The sequence below is a fragment of the Bubalus kerabau genome, chromosome 2 (genome assembly GCF_029407905.1).
Source record: "Bubalus kerabau isolate K-KA32 ecotype Philippines breed swamp buffalo chromosome 2, PCC_UOA_SB_1v2, whole genome shotgun sequence".
Taxonomy (NCBI): Eukaryota; Metazoa; Chordata; class Mammalia; order Artiodactyla; family Bovidae; genus Bubalus; species Bubalus kerabau.
This window is the reverse complement of record NC_073625.1, coordinates 130,228,908-130,251,669: the sequence shown is the minus strand read 5'-3', so window position 1 is coordinate 130,251,669 and position 22,762 is coordinate 130,228,908. Positions and strand designations below refer to the sequence as shown.

The 22,762-nt window shown below is 42.5% G+C and overlaps 1 protein-coding gene across 1 annotated transcript in view; it reads right to left on the bottom strand.

The window, feature by feature from the left end:
- MCF2L2 (MCF.2 cell line derived transforming sequence-like 2) overlaps nucleotides 1-22,762 on the bottom strand; it is a 209,737-nt gene that overhangs the window by 134,665 nt on the left and 52,310 nt on the right. The window contains exons 8-12 of the mRNA XM_055570098.1: nucleotides 20,536-20,660; nucleotides 19,829-19,943; nucleotides 19,110-19,229; nucleotides 8,816-9,007; nucleotides 6,234-6,425 (exon numbers count right to left, since the gene is read on the bottom strand). Coding sequence (XP_055426073.1) covers nucleotides 6,234-6,425; nucleotides 8,816-9,007; nucleotides 19,110-19,229; nucleotides 19,829-19,943; nucleotides 20,536-20,660 — 744 coding nt within the window. The remainder of the gene's footprint in view (nucleotides 1-6,233; nucleotides 6,426-8,815; nucleotides 9,008-19,109; nucleotides 19,230-19,828; nucleotides 19,944-20,535; nucleotides 20,661-22,762) is intronic.

Genomic DNA, 22,762 nt, shown 5'->3' with positions numbered 1-22,762 from the left:
CAGAAAATCTTGAATTACATATATGGTTTACATTATATTTCTATTGAAAAGTTTTGATCTAGACCACAGATTGGCAATTTTTTTGAAAAGGACCAAACAGTAAATATTTCAGGCTTTGCAGATCGTCTAGTCTCTGATGAATCTGCCAAACTTGGTTATTTTAGCAGAAAAGCAGTCATAGATGATAGATAATACATAAATGAAAGTGAGCAACTGTGTTCTGATAAAACTTGATTTATAAAAATAGGTAGCAATCCCTTATGATTATACAGTGGAGGTGACAAATAGATGTACTCCTTTCCCAATTTTGAATGATCTTCACGTTCATGGAACATTGTTCCATGTCCAGTTCTAAGTATAAGTTACTTCATGGCAAATATAAGGAGAAATAGTGGAAGCACTGACTGATTTTATTTTCTTGGGCTCCAAAGTCACTGTGGACAGTGACTGCAGCCATGAAATTAAAAGATGATTGCTCCTTGGAAGGAAAGCTATGACAAATCTAGACAGCATATTAAAAAGCAGAGATATCACTTTGCCAACAAAAGTCTATATAGTCAAAGCTACGGTTTGTATGGTTTGTAGTCATGAGAGTTGGACCATAATGAAGGCTGAGTGCCGAAGAATTGATGCTTTCAAATTGTGGTGTTGGAGAAGACTTTTGAGAGTCCCTTGGACAGCAAGAAGATCAAACCAGTCAATCCTAAAGGAAATCAACCCTGAATATTCCATTGGAAGGACTGATGCTGAAGCTGAAACTCCAGTACTTCGCCACCTGATGTGAAGAACTGACTCATTTGAAAAGACTCTGATGCTGGGAAAGACTGTCATTTCCTCCTCCAGGAAATCTTTCTGACCCAGGGATTAAATCCACATATCCTGCATCTCCTGCATTGCAGGCAAATTATTTACCACTGAGCCACTGGGAATCTTCCCATTAAATCTTTTAATATTTGCTTTATAGATTTAGGTTTTCCTATACTAGGTGCATATATATTAATAAGTTATACCCCTTTTATATTCTTGTATTGATCCCTTTATCATTAAATAAAACCTTCTTTGTCCTTTGTTATAGACTTTGTTTTAAAAGTCCATTTTGTCTGATATTACTGCCTTCTCTTTATTACTGTTTCCATTTGTACAAAATATCTTTTCCCATCCTCTCACTTTCAGTCTGTGTGTCTTTAGCTCTGAAGTGAGTCTCTTGTAAGCCACATATAGAGAGGTATTCTTTTTTAATCCAATCAGCCATTCTATGCCTTTTGACTGGAGAATTTATTCCACTGACATATAAAGTAATTATTGATATTTTGTACTTACTGCCATTTTGTTACTTGTTTTCTGGTTTTTGTAATTAATTGTTCTCTGTCCTTTCCTTCTTTTAGTTTCCTAACTTGTGGTTTCATGATTTTCTTTAGTGGAATGCTTGTCTTCCTCTCTCTCTGATTTTTGTATATCTGTTGTGGGTTTTGATTTGTGGTTATTATGGGGTTCATATATGTTTATCTGTAACTGTATTTATTTATTTCAAACTGGTACTCATTTAAATTAAAACACATTCTAAAACAGCTACACTTTTTTACTGCCCCTCCCTCATGTTTTATGTTTTTGATGTGTATTTTACATCTTCATGTGTATCTCTTCACTGTTCACTGTAGTTATGTTTAATTTTATGATTTTTTATCTTTTAATCTTCCTACCAGCTTAGTTAAGTGGTTCATCCTCAGCCTTCACTACATATTTGCTTTTACTATTGAAATTTTTCCTTTCCTATAGATTCTTACTTCTTATAGCATTTTCTTTCCACTTTGGATCATCTCTTTTAACATTTATTTAGTATTGATGAACTCTTTTAGTTTTTGTTCATCTAATAAGTTATTTCTCATTCAATTCTAAAAGATAATCTTACTGTGTAGAGTATCATACATTGTAGGTTTTTTTTCTTTCAGCATTTTAAATATACCATGGCCACTCACTCTGGACTGCAAAGTTTCTGCAGACAAATCAGCTGATAGCCTTATGGGGGTTCTCTTGTATATAACTTTTTTTTCTCCCCCTCTTGTTGCCTTTAGAATTCTCTTTATCTTCAACTTTTGTCATTTTAACTACACCTAGTGTGGGTCTCTTTGGGTTCATCTGGTGTGGGCTGCTCTGTGCTTCTTGTACCTGGTTATCTGTTTCCTTCCTCAGGTTTGGGAGGTTTTCAGCTATAATTTCATCAAATACATTTTTGACTCCTCTATCTCTCTCTCTTTTCCTTCTGGGGCCGCTATAATGCAAATGATGGTATGCTTAATATTGTTCCAGTTCAGTTCAGTTCAGTTGCTCAGTCGTGTCTGACTCTGCAGGCGTCCCTTAATCTATTCTCATTTTTTAAAATTTGTTTTCTTTCTGCTATTCTGATTGGGTAGTTTCCATTATTCTGTCTTCCAGACCACTTGTGTATTCTTCTGTTTCACCTGGTCTGCTGTTAATTCCTTCTAGTGTGTTTTTTCATTTCAGTTATTGTATTCTTAAGTTCTGAATGGTTCTTTTTTATACTTTTTAGTTCCTTGTTAATATGTCCACTGTGTTCACCTATTCTTTTCCCTAGTTCAGTTAACATTCTTATTACCAATACTTTGAACTATTCATCTGGTAAATTATTTATCTCTGTTTCATTAGTTGTTTTTTCAGGTTTTTTTTTTTTTTCTTGTTCTTTCAATGAAACAACTTTTACTGTCTTTTTATTCTGCTTAACTTTTTCTGTCTTTATGAAATTAGGTGAAACAGTTCTCTATCCTGGTCTTGAAGGGGTGTCCTTGTGTGGGAGCATCCCTAGATAGTCTGCATGTGCCCAGTGGCTTTGGTGGGAGAGCTGGATCTGACATGAGCACAAGTCATATCTTTCCTCAGGGTGTGCTGGCAGCTAGCACCTTGGTAGGTTATGGGCTGGAGATGGAGGGGCTGAAGCCAGAGCTGGGTGTGACTCAGACTTTCCCCCAGCTCAGTGGCCATCACTGCCCTACTGGGTGAGGGGTCTGATCTCAGATTGCTGGAACAGAGGCCCTGAGAGTGGGTCTGAGGTGGTTCTATTCTGTGTGCTCTCCCCCTTTCCCCAGAATTGCCCCAGAGGGCAGCAGTGCTGGAACAGGAGGGCTCAGAGTGGGCACCTGGTGTGGACTGGGGCGTGTGCTGGAGTGGCCCCAGCACATAAGTCAGAATTCAGATTACTCTGGATCTGCCTCCTCCATGAGCACCAGTAACGGCTGCCCTCACCCCAGTTTGGGTGCTGTGCCAGGTCTGAGCCAGCTCCACGCCCCAACCCCCACACCTGTACTCTTCCAGAAGCCGTGGCAGCTCTTGCCCTAGTGTCAAGCTGCACCACAGAGCAAGAACAGCCAAGTGAGCACTTAGCTTGGGCAGAGTCAGTCGTTGGTGCAGTCACAGGAAACTCGCCAGAATCCTGGGAAATTTCAACGTGCTTCATCCACCTTGTTTTCAGGAGTTTTCAAACCAACTAAAGGGACTCATCTTCCCTGTGTCAGATCCCAGGGCTGGGATGCCCATATGTGGTTCAAATTGCTCACTCCCTAAAAGGCCTATGTAATCCCCCTCCTTTTTTGTGTCCTCTCCCAGGGGTGTGGTCCTGACCTAATTCCATATGGATCTTTCTTACAGCTTTGGTTGTATAAGTGTCTTTCTACCAGTCTCATTTGTTTTCAGTGAGAATTGTTCCACGTGTAGATGTAATCTTGATGTGTTTTTTGGGAGAGGTGAACTTCGCATCCCCCTCCTCTGCCATCTTGATAACCCTCTTTAGGATCATTTTGTACATTTCCTTTCCCAGTCCTAGATATGGCCATTTCTCCAAGGAGCCCAGTTCTCTTCTACTGGAGAATGGTATTAGAAACCAAGATCTCAGAGGTGGGTGTGCTCATTGATGCTAGGGGTCTTGTTTCTATGCCTGGAACCAATTGTCCAACTAAGGAGATACACGTATCTGTACCAATGTGTGTATATGCATATAACGAGGATTATTTCTATGTCTATAGGATACCCATTTTGACAACCAAGTCATTACTCCTCAGTGGATAAAACTGACAGAATAGGATATCTGAACATTAGCATCTAGAATTTTACTCCAAATCAAAAGAAGAAAAAGATGGGTTTGGGGGACTTGGAGGGTCCATTTTGGGTTTTAAAAATAAATTTCTCTTCTGGTCTCCTCCTTCCTCCTTGTTTCTGCCTATCTTCTGGAAGTGGTTTATTAAGTTTTACTCATTATCTGGTGGGAGATGTGGTTATAACGTTTGCTGATGTTGGCCAAAATGGTATCTGTGGCCACAAGGCTCCCTGGTTGACCTCATAAACTTGTTTGTGCAGCTAATGGATGTGGACCTAAATGAGACTATTCTGCTTTGGGAATACGATCTGAGGCTACCAAATCCTGGGTCTACAGTATAGCACAGACACTAGATGCACCTTCTCTTTGTCCTCTCTGTAGGGAAGTAGAAGGGTCCCTGTGTTAGGGAAAGGGGACCAGCCTAACTACCCCCAACACAACTTTAAGATCATATCTTAATGCCAAAACCCACCAGGAAGAGTCAGGGAAAGACTATCACTGAGGCACAACCCCACACCAAGCTGCCCTCACTGTACTTAGCCCACTTGCCACCTGCCTGTCCATTTGTTCAACAAACATGGACTGTAAGATACTAGGCACAGGCTAGGCACAGGAACACAGAGGTGGGTGAGGCTCTTGCCTCACTGCAGCTTCCAGTATAATAAACAAGACAGACAAATAACTACAATGCAGTTTGCTATGTATCATTTTGGAGCAAAGGATCTTAGCCTGGATCCATGGATATCCTTCAAGGTGTTCCCTTAAAATTAATCATAAAAGCTATACATACTGGGCATTCCCTGTTTGCTCCCCCATTACATCTTCTCTATACTGCTCTGTGTCCCAGGAAGCTGACCTCTACAGTCACCATCAGATGGGCTCACTAGAGGCCCATGGGCTTTTAGTTGGATTTGGCCAGTGAGATGAACCACTAGGAAATCTGAGAGGGAGAGAAAAGTAGGGCTATATATTTCCCCACCAGCTGTGGCCTCTGCCCAAGGCCATAGCTCTTACAGGCTATCTCTCTTACAGCCACAGCTATAGAGCTTCTTGAGTTCCCATTTGTCTTTCAGGCTTAGTGGTGGTAACTGTTCCCTGTTTCTTGCTAGTCTGGGGTGCTTCACCATCTATATTGGGTTTCCTAAATTCTGCCCATATCTTTGTAAACAGTACCTACATCAAGTTCCATTCAACCATTCTGAGTACAGAACCCTAAAAATAGGTGTATCAGATTCTCAAAAGGGTCCATGACTCAAAAGAGGTTAAAAAAAAGCCCCTTCAGTAGAAGTACATACAAGGTAATATGGCTCTAAGAGGAAAGTGTACTATCTATAACTCTGTTGGCTTCACAGAACAAGTGCTCCTTTCAAAATGCAAATCTGATCCTTATTCTCCTTCTTAAATCCTTCAGTGGTTCTCAGAATAAAGACCAAACTCCTTCATATGCCCCACAAGGCCCCAACTCATCTACCCCTCTCTAATCTCACCCCAAACACTCTTTGTGTTCTATACTCCAGCCGTTCTGAATTTGGGGTTCTGAACTTGTGCCAGGCTCTCTTCAGCCCTGAAACCTTGCACATGCTGATCCTTCAATCTGGAAAGCCTCTCCCATCTTCTCTATTCATTTTCCAGGCCTTGGCTCAAGTGAATCTTCCCAGGGAACTTCCCTGACCCTCAGTCCAGGTCAAGTTCCTCTGTTTTATACCCAATAGAACCCTGAATACATCCTCTTAAGCACTTATCTTAGTTTGCAATACATTTTTGTGTTTTGTATTTGATATTTATTAATGTCAGCCTCTCCTGTACATAAACTGTAAGTTCAGTGAAGGATGGAACCACATCTATTTCTGCTCATAACTTTGTCCTTGGCCTTCAGCACAGAGCATGATATGTCAGAGATGCTCATAAGTATTTGCAGAGAAATGAATGTCAGAGAATGAAAGTTATTTGAATCAAGCCATGAAGGGTCAGTTTTCCAGGAAGCACAGACCAGGAGTCTAAGAGGCCACTTGAGAGCTCAAGAACTGGTTAATCTGCTCAGTACATCCAACATAAATTTTCTTGGGCAACATGCAATGTCCCCCCATCCCTTTCCCAACCATGGATCAAAATAACTCAGAAATATTACCTTTATATCAAGAGTGAGCATCAACTCATACTGATTGTAAAAGTCCTTGGAGCTGGGCAACTGGTACTCCTTTGCTGTGCCCAGGAATGTCTCAATGTCATTCAAGGCAATGTCAATGCCCTCTCGGGACTGGCACTTGTCTACAGCTTGGGAAGCCAAGAGGTAGACTCCTGCTTCACACCACTGGCTGACCTTTTGGAAAGAAACACAGTGTCCTGTGCAGTTAGCCTGCCCACAGCTCAGCCACCACCATCCTCAGGAGGTCCAAGCTCATATGGGGTCCACAAGGATTTTGAGACAACAGGCAATTATCATGGGATGTCATGTCATCCAGGATCAAGTTTAGAGGTCCAAAAATATAACCATGAGGTGGACAAGCCCAAATCAATTTTATATCTGCATACTTTTTAGGAAAGTCACTTAATCAAAAAATAAATCACATAAACATTCTTCTCCACTGACAATAATTGCCACATCTCTAAGAGGAGAGAGTTGAGTTGTTTCTGTGTTTGGTCTAACCATTGAAAAATACAACAAATGGCTTTTTGGGTCTAACCTCTAGGCCATTTTTCTTGCATCTTAATTGGTTACAAGAGCACAGAGTGAAAAATTAGGCTTCAGACCTGGGCCCTCCATGCCCTCCTGTTAGAGGGAATGTCTCCTTTAACAAGAATACCATTTTCCTCTGTCCACATTTCTATTTGTCTTTCCAAAGGAAGAATCTAAGGATGCAAAACTCTTGACTCAGAACAGCAGTACTTAAACTTTCCAGAATGTTGGGATGAAATCACATAGGTAAAGAATTCTAATAATTCGATTTTTAAAAAACTTAAACAGAAAGACAAGGGCCCTTGTGCTGTCTGAATATTTATATGAAAAGAAGCTACCCTTGCAAGTACATCTGCATTACCATTTATTGCGTGACCTAAAGAGCTATGTAAAATAACTGTACAGAGAAAAAAAGATCCAAAGAGAGCTCCAAAGTAGTTATCTCTATGTGGGAAAATTATAGGCAACTTAAGTTTGTCTTGACTTTTCCTCTAAATTACCTACACTGAATGTGTACTACTTTTAGACTTAAAAAGAAATCATATAAAGATGTATTAAAATGGATGATTCCCATTGTGTGGGGATAAAGAGGGGAGTGGAATGTAATAGCATCCATGAATCATTGTTTTCCTCCTCCTTCTGATATTTTTGGATTTTCAAAATAATATGAAATTATGCTTTGATACATACTGTGAAAACTTTCTCTTTAAAATCATGCCTATATCTGCAGAAAACACTAGGATCGGGTCTTCTGCAGAGTCACAGCAGCTACTTGTTCCCTGACACACACACACACACACACCCTCCACAGATCGCATTAGGCTATTATGTCTGTAGCAGAAATGGAGTGAGGGAAACAGCGGCTAGCTAATCTTGCTAAGAGCACAGCACACAGAGCAGGCTGTGCTCCAGGCCCTCTGAGCCACTTGCTTCTGGAGCAGCTGTATTTCCTTGACACTAAAATCCCTGTGGCAATGGGATGATGTAAACAGCCTGGGCGGGTGCTCCCAGCTATCAGAGAGGAACAACTGTGGGAATGGAGCATGCTGACTCATGGTACGAGCCCTGTGTTGGCTGGAACAGCTGATAGGGAAGGCTCCAGAAGTCAAGGCCCCTGCTGACTGGCCACCTGCCTCAGAGATCACCGCTGAAGGGCAGTGGGGTGTGGGGGGAGGCACCCCTCCCTGTGAGCACTCTGCATACAGAGTTGCAGTCTAGTCTAAGGAGTCTGGGTCTTGGAATTTGGCCATCCTGACCCGAAGTCTGCAATCCCCTATTTATCCCATGTGTGGTCTTGGGCAACCTTTTATTCCAGGGTTCCTCAGTGTTGTCTAGGTACCACTTGCACCAAATCACCTGGACACTTGATGAAAATACTGATTTCTGGGCATCATCCCAGACTTACTGAATCAGAGTCTTCAGAGTGGTCCATCAGGAAATCTGCAATTATAGCACGCTCACCTTATGTACTAAATGCTGTGACTCATCGACCCATTCAACTATGTTGAATATCAATTTCTATCTCTTAAATGAGGCCATTATTATCTTCCTCACAGATTATATTAAGGATTAAATAGATGATGCAACAATGCTCCTGGTAGAAACACAGTAGGTGTTCAATATATGGTAGGAATGTATAATGGTCATTATTACTTAGGCTTCTTCAAAAGGATTCACAATCTGATGCCTTTAATGAGGAGAAGCACTTTGCAACTATAGTGCTTGGTTCTCTGTACACTTGATGGGGCATCAAGAAGGGCTGGGTCAGGTCAAAACACACTTTAAGTCTGAGTCCACACGGAAGATGTGGACTTTTTTTCATTCAAATGAAATGTGGTGGATGGCTAGGGTATTTTTCACCTTCAATACTCCTAAAACTTCAGATTGGTACAGTTTTTAATGCCTCATGAGTGCTGTTCCACATGAAGCACTTTATCCTCTCAACAATAATGAGGGGTAGGGAGGGCAAATATGACTAAGACTCTTCACAGGACATTTTGCACACATCATGGTCACGGCTTAGTTTTGCTCACCTTGTCCAACCTTCTATGCAACTCCAAGGACTTTTCTAAAATGTCATGTTTCTTTTTGTTTTCATTGATGAAGTCATCACAAAGGTGCCTGAGCTCCACACACCTGGGTCTGATGGAGTCCACTGCATAATGGTGGCTTTGGATAAGCTGGTCCCCAATTACTGAAAGCAGCTGGGCCTTTTCCAAGGACTCCTGAAAAGTGAACATCCACAGCCAAGCATCAGAAACTGAGTCATGGTGAGGCCGGGATTTTCCTGGCACTGTATGCTTCAAATCTGGGGGGAGGCTAGAGAAATGGTGATAGGGTTTAGGCTGAGAGCATGGGAAAGTGCTGGGGTGGTTCAAGGTCCCCAGGAGGCCTAGCCTAGTCCAAGGTCATCTGCACTCTGAAGAAAAGCAAGTCATTCATTCAGATATTTGTTGAGTTCTGGGTTAGGCACTGAGGATAAAGCATTAACAAGATAGGATTTTTCAGTTCAATGGAGAACTCAGATACTAAATGAATTATACAAATAATTAACTTATTACAACTGTGATAAATTCTAGGGCAGAAGAGCATGAAGTGTTACACTGGACAGAATTGAAGACTGAAAAAAGAGATAGACATGTGGAAAGAGGAGAGTGAGTTGAGGTTGAGAAAATGGTAAAGATCTGGTTTGGGCAATCCTATGGAGAGATCATGAGACTTAAGAAATATGTTTGTCTAAGCTGTTTCCTGCAGCCCACAAGGTCCCTGTCTGCTCTCAACTCATCAACTCAGCAACCACATCTCCTACCTCTTTCTGCACAGCTTGTTTTGTTCTAACCACATGTGCCATGTTTTCCTGTTTTTAATTCATTCATCATATATTATTGAGTACCTGCCATGTACCAAGCACTGTCCAGATGCTGGGGGTTTGGTGGTAAACAAACCAGGCAAAAATCCCTCCCCTCACGAAGCTTACATTTTAGTAGGAGATGCAGGCAATAAACAAATATGTAGATGATATAGTATCTTAGTCAGTGATGAGTGCTATGGAGAAAAAGTAAACAGGGAGAGGAGGGCAAGGAGTGCTGGTGGAGGAGCTGCTATTTTAAAGAGGGTGGTGAGAAAAGGGCTCACTGGGAAGGTGCTAGCCGTGCTGTGCAGAAAAGTTAGCACAGCAGCCTGAGACTGTTGTCCTTAGAAAGGTCTGTTTGCAAGGCTGGTCCTTGGCTGGCACCTGGGAAATTCAGGAGCGTTCCTATCATCCTTAATTAGAATGACTCAAGGGACTTCCCTGGTGGTATAGTGGATAAGAATCTGCCTGCCAGTGCAGGGGTTATGGGTTCAATCCCTGGTCTGAGAAGATTCCACATGCCATGGAGCAACTAAGCCCAGGAGACACAACTACGGAGCCTGCATGTCTGGAGCCTGTGCTCCACGAGAGAAGCCACTTCTATGAGAAGCCTATGCACTGCAATGAAGACCCAGAGCAACCCCCCAAAAATTTTTTTAAAAAAAGAATGACTCATGATACCTAAACAGTTTGTGCAAAGAGTATGCTTTATGTTGAAGACCTGCTTTCTTTTGAGAGTCTGGAATTCTGGCTTATGCGAGGCAGAGGCCACCAACATGACACAAGAGCCAAAACCTAAAGTGAGGGACAACCATGCAGCACTTGGCAGAAAGATGGGAGCATGTTTGACATGTTCAGGCATGTCATGAAAGGAGGAAGCCACTGGGGCTGCAGCAGAGAAAGCAGGGAGGAAAGGAGAGACATGATCAGAGAGGAAAGAAGAGGGTCTGACCAGGGAGGGCCTTGCTGCCACTGCAGGTGCTTTGTCTTTTACTCATTATGACATGGGGTGTGCAGAAGGGGGTTTTGAGGAGAGGATCTCATTCATATTTTTGAAAGGATTGCTTCAGCTGTGGTGTCAAAAATGGCAGAGAATAGGGAAAGCAAGGAGACCAGTTACGGAGCAACTGCAGTAATCCAGGTGAGCAACCAAACTAGCTGCTAGCTCGGCACCCTTCCCTGGGATGTTCCTCCCAGGGCGAAGCTCTTAGCCAACCTCCCAGGCCCTCTCCCTCACTCTGTTTTCATTTTTTAAAACCACTTACCTCTATCTGAAAGTATTTTCTTTTTTTACTTTAATATATGATTCCTTCTTCTTCCACCCTTGCCCACCATTACATAAGTTCCATGAGATCACTTAGCAGGCATTCCATAAATATTTGGTCAATAAGAGAAAAGAACAAATGAACCAGTGAACTAGGGGATGCAGTGATCTGCTTGGCTGGAATTGTGTGAATGACACTGACCTGAGTCAAGACAGAGGACTGCATATCCTCAAAGGCCTCAGGACAGAAGGCCCACTCACACCCTCACTGACCATGGTGAGCATCCAAGCTAGCACATTTGCCCTGGTTTAGCTTTTCATAGTAACACAAGGAATCATGATGACCCCAGATGATGACAACGTGACACTCTCTTAATTTACAGTGGTTTATGATTTCAACAAGTTTAAAGCCCCTGCTTCCCACCCAGTCAATCATTCACCAAGTCCCACAGAACATACCTCCTTCTTAATACCTCTAGAACTCTGAGCCCTTCCCTACCACCTCCTTGTCACTGTGTGTTCAGACCTTGGTGCTTTCTGACTGGGACCACTGGTCTCCTTGATTTCCTTTAAACTGTCCTTCAAGTCATCCTCCACACTGCTGATGAAGCAGCAATTCCATCATGATGTCTATTCATGTCTATATCACTTCAGAGCCTCAGATCCTTTCTTGACCCCCTGCCGTCTTCAGGAGGAAGTTCAAACTCCTGAGAAATGCACAAAAGGTCTTTCACTACCTGGCTCACACCTGTGCCTCCTCCTCGTTCACTCTGTCACCCCATCCTCTGCTGTAACTGGACTAATGACTCCTTTGTAGCTCTCCAAACAGTCAGATGACTTTGAGCATCCATACTTTCTCTACTCGCTCTCTCTGCCTAGAAAGCCCCATCCTTCCCTCATCCACCCTCCCCTTACCTTCTCACCCCTCCACCCCTCCCCACGTACCCACACTTCTCTGGAACTAACTCCAAACCACCCTTCAGAGTTCATCTACTTCAGGAAACTTTCTCTGACTCCACCATTTTATTTTGATGCCCCTCCTCTGAGCTCCCATAACACTCTGCCTTTTTCAACCAAAACATGAACTTGACTGTGTGGTGATCAGCTATCTACTGCCTGCATTATCCCACAGACACTTGTTGGCATGCACCAGATCTTTTTCAGCTGCTCTTTAAGAGTACACAGCACATATTAGGTACTTGAGAACAAATGAATGTTGTTTTGGGATAATGATATAGGAATAAAATGATATGAATCAAACAGGGATATAAATAGCAAGAAGAGATAAGAAAGCCTTCCTCAGTAATCAATGCAAAGAAATAGAGGAAAACAACAGAATGGGAAAGACTAGAGATGTCCTCAAGAAAATTAGAGATACCAAGGGAACGTTTCATGCAAAGATGGGCTTGATAAAGGACAGAAATGGTATGGACCTAACAGAAGCAGAAGATATTAAGAAGAGGTGGCAAGAATACACAGAAGAACTGTACAAAAAAGATCTTTAGGACCCAGATAATCACAATGGTGTGATCACTGACCTAGAGCCAGATATCCTGGAATGCGAAGTCAAGTGGGCCTTAGGAAGCATCACTACGAACAAAGCTAGTGGAGGTGATGGAATTCCAGTTGAGCTCTTTCAAATCCTGAAAGATGATGCTGTGAAAGTGCTGCACTCAATATGCCAGCAAATTTGGAAAACTCAGCAGTGGCCACAGGACTGGAAAAGGTCAGTTTTCATTCCAATCCCAAAGAAAGGAAATGCCAAAGAATGCTCAAAGTACCACACAATTGCACTCATCTCACACGCTAGTTAAGTAATGCTCAAAATTCTCCAAGCCAGGCTTCAGCAATATGTGAACCATGAACTCCCTGATGTTCAAGCTGGTTTTAGAAAAGGCAGAGGAACCAGAGATCAAATTGCCAACATCCGCTGGATCATGGAAAAAGCAAGAGAGTTCCAGAAAAACATCCATTTCTGCTTTATTAACTATGCCAAAGCCTTTGACTGTGTGGATCACAATAAACTGTGGAAAATTCTGAAAGACATGGGAATATCAGACCACCTGACCTGCCTCTTGAGAAATCTGTATGCAGGTCAGGAAGCAACAGTTAGAATTAGACATGGAACAACAGACTGGTTCCAAATAGGAAAAGGAGTACGTCAAGGCTATATATTGTCACCCTGCTTATTTAACTTCTATGCAGAGTACATCATGAGAAACGCTGGACTGGAAGAAGCACAAGCTGGAATCAAGATTGCCGGGAGATATATCAATAACCTCAGATATGCAGATAACACCAGCCTTATGGCAGAAAGTGAAGAGGAACTCAAAAGCCTCTTGATGAAAGTGAAAGTGAAAGAGGAGAGTGAAAAAGTTGGCTTAAAGCTCAACATTCAGAAAATGAAGATCATGGCATCCGGTCCCATCACTTCATGGGAAATAGATGGGGAAACAGTGGAAACAGTGTCAGACTTTATTTTTCTGGGCTCCAAAATCACTACAGATGGTGACTGCAGCCATGAAATTAAAAGACACTTACTCCGTGGAAGGAAAGTTATGACCAACTTAGATAGCATATTCAAAAGCAGAGACATTACTTTGCCAACAAAGGTCCGTCTAGTCAAGGCTATGGTTTTTCTTGTGGTCATGTATGGATGTGAGAGTTGGACTGTGAAGAAGGCTGAGCGCCGAAGAATTGATGCTTTTGAACTGTGGTGTTGAAGAAGACTCCTGAGAGTCCCTTGGACTGCAAGGAGATCCAACCAGTCCATTCTGAAAGAGATCAGCCCTGGGATTTCTTTGGAAGGAATGATGCTAAAGCTGAAACTCCAGTACTTTGGCCACCTCACGTGAAGAGTTGACTCATTGGAAAAGACTCTGATGCTGGGAGGGATTGGGGCAGGAGGAGAAGGGGACAACAGAGGATGAGATGGCTGGATGGCATCACTGACTCAATGGACGTGAGTCTGAGTGAACTCCGGGAGTTGGTGATGGACAGGGAGGCCTGGCGTGCTGCAATTCATGGGGTCGCAAAGAGTCGGACACGACTGAGCAACTGAACTGAACTAGGGACAAATACCCAGTGCACTTATTCAAAACAGCAAAGGCCCAGATAGAGGCATTGGTCACCATCACTCAAAGGAGGTTACAATGCTAATTCCTTGGACTGTTTTGTTCACTCCTGTGTCCAGAACTCAGAGCAGTGTGGCATGGTAGGAAATCAATAAATATTTGCAGGATGAATATAAGAAGTAGAACTGCTCAGCCACTGAAGATTGAGCCTAGGAAACATTCTGCAGCCCAGAATTTACCCCACTACCTCTGTGATATCAACAAAAACATTCACCGAGAGCTTACCATATGCTAAGTACTGTTCTGCATGTTTTCATTAACTATTCCTTTAACTCTTCACAATAAACCTTTAATGTAGGGGGGTGTTTTACAAAAGAGGAGTGGAGACACAATGGCCCAAGGTGACCCGGGTAGGAAAGAGAAGAGCCAGGCTTCAAATTCAAGCAGTCTGGCTCCAGAATCTAGCTGCGGCCAACACATACAGAGAAAAATGGCTGTGCTTGTCCTGCCCGAGCTCAGAGACCTCATTTGGTTGACTGAACCTGTCTGACTTTAGCCAAATATAGAAACAGGAAAACTTGGTCAGGAAATCTCTGTTGACTTTTTTCTAACTCCAGCACCTAATTTATTAAGAATAGTGCAAGTTTTCTGGGCCCAGGGAACTTTAGCAATGGATGCTTCCCGGGCATCCTGTGGTGGCCACAGCTGCCCCGGATTTGGCATGCTGCATCACACCTTCAGAACTGTTCTTAAAATGTTTGCAATGTTGGAGGAAAGATGTGAGTAATAGGTCCAAATAGATTTGGGGAAGAGATCCATAAATACAACACATAAGTCAATACCAGATGGCTGGAAAATTACTGAAATGAATGGATATTAATAGCTTCTAAGCTCTGACCACCTACTATGTTCCAGGCACTCACTAAGTCCTTACTATACATCAGGTTCATTCATCGTCCCAGGGACTCTTGTAGGAATCATTATTATCCATTTTATAGATGAGAGGATACATTCAGAAAGGCTAAGAGACTTGACTAGTGTCACACAGTTGGTAGTTGTTAGAGCCAAGATTTGAATCCAGTTCCATCTGACTCCAAAGCCTGTGTCTTACCACCTTCCAGTCCACATGGTCTCCCCACACGTGCTAGATTAATGGCTGTACAGCTATGACTATCAAATCCTTCAGTTGCCTGCAAAGAGCTTTACTGAAAAACCTCCAAATTGCAGCTTGTTTTTCAGTCTATACAGCTTCTGCTCAAGGTAATCAGGGAACAAAACCTCCAAAGCAAAAAAAGAAATAATAAGAAAGAAATAGCTGAAATCAGTGCTCTGATCATAAGTCTGCCTGGCATCTTTCAGATGCTGAAAATTTCAGAAGGCTGGATAGTCAAGTTGCAGCTTGTAATTCAAAGCCTTTATTGTAATAACAAGTTATCATACCCCCCACCCGCCAAAGACTCTACTGCTATAATGGAAGATGGGCATATCTACTGTAGAAGAAAATGGTGAAGAAGTGTGATACTGCCATATCAGGGAACCCAGAACAGACCCACAGATAGTAACAGCAGAGGAGTGGAATGCATGCATGGGGAAATGAGCCAGGTGAAACAAGAAAGGCAGAAAGTTAATGGTTGTTGGAACTGAGTTGTAGACACATGGGAGTCCCTTGTACTAGTCATTGTACTTTTTTGTGTACTTGAAAATTTCCACTACAAAAAAAAGTCATGTAGCCCTTCCAGCTACATTATATCTCTAGGTTAATGATCTGGGTTCCATGCCTTCTTGGACACAGTAGGGTAACTTCTGGGCCCTAGCCCTGGAGGGAGATGTCAAGGCTGAAAAAGTGTTGGGTCTCACTGTTTTGTCTGGATCCATTCCTTGCTGGCCCATTACCAATGGCCTGAGTATGCCTCACAGCCAAAACACTATAGGAAATTCTGCTTTTAAAGAAGTGAGGGGGACTGAAACCATCACTTCTAAGAATGAGAGCTGAGCACCCAAAAGACAATTAAACCCTCAAACCAGAACAGGGTAAAAGAGCAGGTCCAATTAGTATGCAAGAGGATCTGGTTAGAGTTGCCTCAGAGGTAACCTGTGAGGATGATACCACTACACAGAATAAGGAACCTGGCAACAACCCAGAAATCAGTGTGTGGTTATGCTGCAAAAGAAGCTAAGAACATGCTGAGAAAACACAAACCTCAAGCATATTTAAGTAGATTCTATCCAAACATCACCTCTTTCCTTTAACAATTTATAGGACAAAGAGATCAGCGAAGCCCATATCACTTGAAGAAACAATCCACTTAGAAATCTGAGTGAAGGTATGTTTAAAAAGTCCTGATTATTAGATGGCTTTGTTTGGATCACTCAAAGGCAAATGGAAAGGTCTACTGCATCCTTTAGAAAACAAGTTAAAAACCAGGGTAAACAAGGCACAGAATGGGTAAAACCAATGTGGACTCTGTGGGTCATCTGCAGTGGGTGAGTCCAGCTGGTTCAGGAACATTGCCCAAGAAAGCTGTCCTGTGACCACAGGTTTCACCCCTACCCACAGTCAGCGATTTTTAAAGTATGTACCAAAGATCACAAGTCTAAGGAGGTGGGCAGAAGAGACAATGTGAATGCAGTCATGCAGATCCACCCTCAGTACTTAAAACACAACCCAGAGCACTGTCCAACGGCTTTCCATTCCACCGACAATAAAATCTAATCCTCACCACCAGTGCTCCCACCTGTTCTTTCCTAGCTCACCACAGTCCAGCCACGCTACTGGGACTCTGAACCGCATTTCCACCTCAAGACCTTTGTCCTTGCAGCTTCTCTGCCTTGACTGCTATTCCCTAAATCTTTGCAATGGCTATCCAGATCTCAAAGGTCTGAGAGGCCTTTCCTAACTACTAAAGTAGTACCCCCTACTCACTTTCTCTCATGTCCTGTAATTTTCTCCATCTCATTTGTCACTATCTGATGTTGATTTATCTGATTACTGTCACTTGTCTGTCTCTCCACAGTAGAACACAACTTGTGTGAAAATAGGGTCTTGACTGATTAGTCCTGGGTGTTCCATTGGAAGGACTGATGTTGAAGCTGAAACTCCAACACTTTGGCAACCTGATGCGAACAGCTGACTCATTTGAAAAGACCCTGATGCTGGGAAAGATTGAGGGCAGGAGGAAAAGGGGACGACAGAGGATGAGATGGTTGAATGGCATCACCAACTCAATGAACATGGGTTTGGGTAGACTCCAGCAGTTGGTGATGGACAGGGAGGCCTGGCTTGCTACGGTTCATAGGGTCACGAAGAGTCAGACACAACTGAGCGACTGAACTGAAACTGAACTGAACTGTCTGGTTCACCACTTATAGCCACAGAATCTAAGACAAGGAATACCTGGTGATGAATGAATACCTTCCTATCAGGTCAGAAGCTACCTTTGTGTATGTATTTATATATAAAACAATATTTTTCAAACCAAAAATGAAGGTACTGGGATTGATGAGGCATATTTTCCCTAAAATATGAATGTACATAAATGAAAATACATAGTATCCACATTTAATAAGGAGTTCACTTGAAAAAAACTAAAATTACATAAAATTGAGACTCTGAGACTGAGTATCTCGGAGACTCTGAGACACAGATATCACATACACAAAATTCAGCTTTTTTTCACTGTTTAATAAACATTTCTCATAACTCATGCCTTCAGCACTAAAGCAATTAGCTGTTAACGATCATGGATAACAGGGTGCTCACAAGGGAAAGGTGGGACTGCTAAGTGAGAGTCTGCGTGCACAGGTGGGCCTGCGTGCTCATGCACTGCAAAAGTACTTTCAGCTCAGAACTCACAACTGATAGCTCTTAAAGCCAGACTGGCCTTGGCTTACATTTGTTACCATTTTTTTAGGGAATTTCCTCACTGGCTCAGCCGTAAAGAATCTGCCCACCAACGTAGGAGACACAGGTTCAATCCCTGGGTCAGGAAGATCCCCGGGAGGAGGAAATGGCACCTACTTCAGTATTCTTGCCTGGAAAATTCCACGGACAGAGGAGCCTGGTGGGCTACAGTCCATGGGGTTACAAAGAGTCGGAAATGACTTAGCAACCAAACAACAGCAAAAAATGTCTCTAACAATAATGTGAATGTCAAACGCTTAACTTTAATGTGCATGTCAAACACCTGGAGATCTTATTAAAATGCAGATGTTGATTCTGAGGCAGCTCCTGCGATTTCCCCATATTTCTAATAAGTTCTCACTGAGGTGATATCTAATGCTGCTGGCCAGAGGATCACACTTTGAGAAGCAAACCTCTAGAACCATGAAATTACCATCTACCATAATCTAGAGGAAGGACGCCTCCAGATTAGCTCAGAATGGAAATGGAAACTATAGAAGACTTAGTTCCCAAGAGACAAAAAGGGGCCCTAATTAAAGAAAAGCAGAGAGGAACTTCTCTGGTAAGAACTGACTGGTCTTAATTTGTAACAAGCCAAATCTGTAAAGATTGAAGATAGACCTACTCCTAAGTGTTGATCTGGGTACAGATCTGGGAAACTGTTTAACTTGGGTATGAGAACTTGAGGCATATATTCCTTTACAAGTCTGATATTTACAACTCTTTGAGCATGAGAAATGAGAAAGCTTTACCAACTCTGTGTAGCAACAGAACGAATGTGGACCAATTTCCCCTTTTTCACCATCTTGCTTATTATAAAACTAGTTTTGTTTCTGGTTTCTCCTTTTAAAGTTTCCCCTCCTTACCACCAAGCCCACCTCCACATCCGGCTCAGTGGGTAACACACCCAATGTGACCTTACTTCCTGCTATTCCTCCCTAGCCTTGTCACTGAATAAATGGGCAGGGCCACCTAGAACTCTCACCCCACCTAAGCCTCCACCCTCAACTGGGTGCTCCGGCAGCCTTAACAGAACTTGTACTGCCTGCATTATTCCTCATAGTTGTTAATGTGCATAATTCCCTGGGGACCTGAGGGTGGGAGTGGGGTCACTAAAAAGTATTTGGGCAATCCTGTGTCTTTTGGCAACCTTCTAACAATTAATGAGTGGCTGTGATCTGTCACTATCCACAGGGACCTTCTTCCCAGTCCACAAAAATGGAAAAAACAAACAAACCTGGCCTTCTCCTTGCAGTTTTTTGTGTTCCTTAAGAAGTTGCTCCACATGCATCACACTGTCTCCAATGTCAGAAAACTCTGCTTGCTCTGCCAACAAGTTGTCCAGGGCTAGCTTAACCTACAAGACATATTAGAAAGCCCAGAAATAAGCCAATGGACATCCCATCTGCAGGTATAGGCTTGTCATACTCTAGACAACTTGAAAATCCAAAAACGATTCAAGATATGTGTATATCTATATAGACTTTTTTTTAAACAGCTCATCAGCTTTCAGATTAAACTGGGGGTACTGAAATGCCTTAATAAATACCTCATAAATGTGATGAATGACTGAAGAATAAATTCAAAATGCAAATAATAATGTTAAAAGCATATCATCTAATCCCCAATTAAAGTAAATGAATTATGTAAAAAGAAAAAAAAACACCTTGGGGTGCTGAGACAATGTGTAGATGGAATATTGAAGCTACACTGAACATAAAGGAAGGTAAACCATCACTGAAATACCATGTGGGAAAATGGGATTCTGGTACATTGCTACCCTCACCTAAAAAGGTGAGAGAGGAATCAAAAATATATAGAAGGGACTGGATTAGGGAGAGGATGCGGAGCCTGATACCCAAAGTTCAAGGGGGAAGAGAGAACCAGAAATCACTGAACTGTGCACTCCCCTAACAGAACCATAAAAGGAAGTTTTATTAAAGAAGAAAACAACACCTCACAAAAACTGTGTTCAAAGTGCTGTAGTTGAAGGTATTGATTAAGCTTCAGGTGATGCTCAGACCAGAACTGACTAAAGGCTTTTTGTGTTTCATCCAACTGAACTAATAACCTGTCAAGAAAGAACAAGAAAGGACATGTGATTAGCGTGCATTTCCACAGGCTCATGCAGATAACACCCATGTTTTGAGTCAGGGTTACTAATTGTGATGATCTCCTTACTTTGAAGCCTATGTCACCTATGACTTTCTCATGGTTCAGCTGGTTCCCCTATTTTCCATTTTTCAATCAGGACACCCTCAGTACTAGGCAGAAACCTCAGATGCAGCTGCCATGCTTTAAAATGTGCCCCAGGTAGCCTTACCTTTCTGCCTATTTCTTTCCACCTAAGAAGACAGGTGTGCAAACACAGCACCTAACCAAACAGTTTTTTGGCAATGAGGGCTCAGTAAATACTACCATATTCCTTGACATCCTGGGATGAAAGCAGATCATAGGAGGAGGGAATGGCTTTCTCATAAAAAGATCTCTGTAGATGGATGCCAGAAGGACACTATGGTTTTTCCTTTGTTGTCTCAAATATTCTTCTTCCTTGACCCCACCAAGACCCATCGGCAGCTGTTCCAATCTGTTCTTGGTTGTTTCACATCATCTGGTTCTATGTATTCTCTCCAGAAAAACCAGATACCACCCTTCTCACTCACCTTTCCATGGTAGCTACATTCTCAACTTCATTGAGACTGAGTTCGCTGGTGGGACTTTTGGTTGCTGGTTCTTGCATGCATGACAGCAATGTGGCCCCTTGCTTTCCAAGTAATTTCAGTTCATCCTAGAGAAAGGAAAATACAGTCTGTCTTAGAAGAAATTAAAAGCAAATTTTAGGTAGACTTCAGATGAGTGCAGTGGTGCATGTGTGATGCTAAGTTGCCACAGTCTGACTCTTTGTGACTCTATGAACTATAGCCCACCAGGATCCTCTGTCCCTGAGATTCTCCAGGCAAAATAATGGAGTGGGGTGCCATTGCCTCGTCCAGGGGATCTTCCCAATCCAGGGATCAAACCCGAGTCGCTTATGTCTCCTGCATTGGCAGTTGGGTTCTTTACCACTAGCACCACCTGGGAAATCTGAGTACAATGGTAAGCATATTTTTATTATATTATTATATTTAGCAAATTAAGTGCTAAGTAGAAGTCAACCTATAGCTTTTTAAATAGATTAACTTCCTCCTAATAGATAATACAAACACATGATACAAAATTCAAAATATACAAAACAGTACATATTGAAAAGGGGCTTCCAAGGTGGTGCTAATGGTAGAGAACCTGCCTGCCAATGCAGGAGACATAAAATGCATGTTCGATCCCTGGGTCGGGAAGATCCCCTGGAGGAGGGCATGACAACCGACTCCAGTATTCATGCCTAGAGAATCCCATGGACAGAGGAGCCTGGTGGGCTACAGTCCATGGTGTCACAAGAGTCAGACATGACTAAAGTGACTTAGCATGCACACATGCACATATTGAAAAACCAAGTGTTATGTCCACAGCCCATCCACATTCCCACTCCAAAAGCAACAGCTCTTAAATTTTGTGCATATCTCAAGTTACTATAAATTTAAGATAATTAGTTAATAAAATCTGTTTTTTAATCCAAGATAGTGGCCAGAAATAAGAAAATGGCAGATATCAAATGTTAAGTGATGGAAGATGCCATACAGGTAACCATGGTCTCATCGATAAACATCTGCCAGTCCTGCCCCTACCCCAAGGTGTGGCCTTGTTCAACATCAAAGTACAGAGGAGATGAGAAGCAATTTCAGTTTGACATGGGAAGATTCATATTTCCAAGGCAATTCTATTCTCTCTTTTTACATGGGGACTTAGGGCATTGCAACTGGGGAAGATGTCAGGTTATCTCCTTCCAAATCCAGTGGCTCTAGTCCTCTACTTGCATAGTGCATGCGATCTCTCAATGCCCTGATCATTACATATAAGGTAGGCCAAAAGGGATGGAGTCTGGCCTAGAATTTTGCAGCTGTGAGTTTGGGGTTTGATTCCTGGATCACTCAAGATGCTGGTTTGGTATGCCCTAAAGGTAAGAACAGGCCCATAATTACCAAGCAATCTCCTTGATGCACACAAACACAAAATCTCTTCCTGCAGGCTAGCCACCACCAACCTCACTGATGCAGAGCACATTCATTCCCCGTGGAAGGGTTTTATACTCTCCACTCCAGTCACACAGAAATTCAGGCCCTCTCAACCTTATACCTTTGCTCCTTGTCCCCCATCCCACCTCAGGATTCACCCTTGGGAAGGCCTCCACTACCTACAACCAGCCTCAAACTTGTCCTAAGATCTGGGCTGATGACAGATTTGACTCCTCTGATCAAAATTCTCTGGACAGACCCTGTGGCTCTGTCCTCTCCAGGTAATGCCCCAAGTCGGCCACCTGGCTGGTATTCCTGCCTGGGAACTGGTCATAACCCTTCTTTTCCACTCTCAGGTATCAGCCCTCATTTCTTATCTCATCAGTGCTCATTAAATATTTATAGATTGGATGAATTAAAAATAGTCTAAAGAAATTAGGTTGCAGATGGATTAAAAACAAGATATGATGAGGGGAGAAAAAAGCAGTCATTAGTAAATGCTCTTAGCTTTTCCCTTCTCCTTCTCCCTATACAAAAGCTTCAATAGGGTTACCCAAATCTGCCATAAACATGGAGGGAAAGACTGAGGAACCATGGTACTTGGACAGCATAAAGGTCAGTTGCCCAACCCCAAAATGCAGTTTGTCCTTGTTCACAGTGGTGACAACTCAAAATATTTAATACCTATATGGAGCAGACCACTGACAAATCAGCACAGAAGTCACATACAACCTGATTGATGATTGTTGCCCTAGTCATTTATTTCATTAGGATTTTCTAA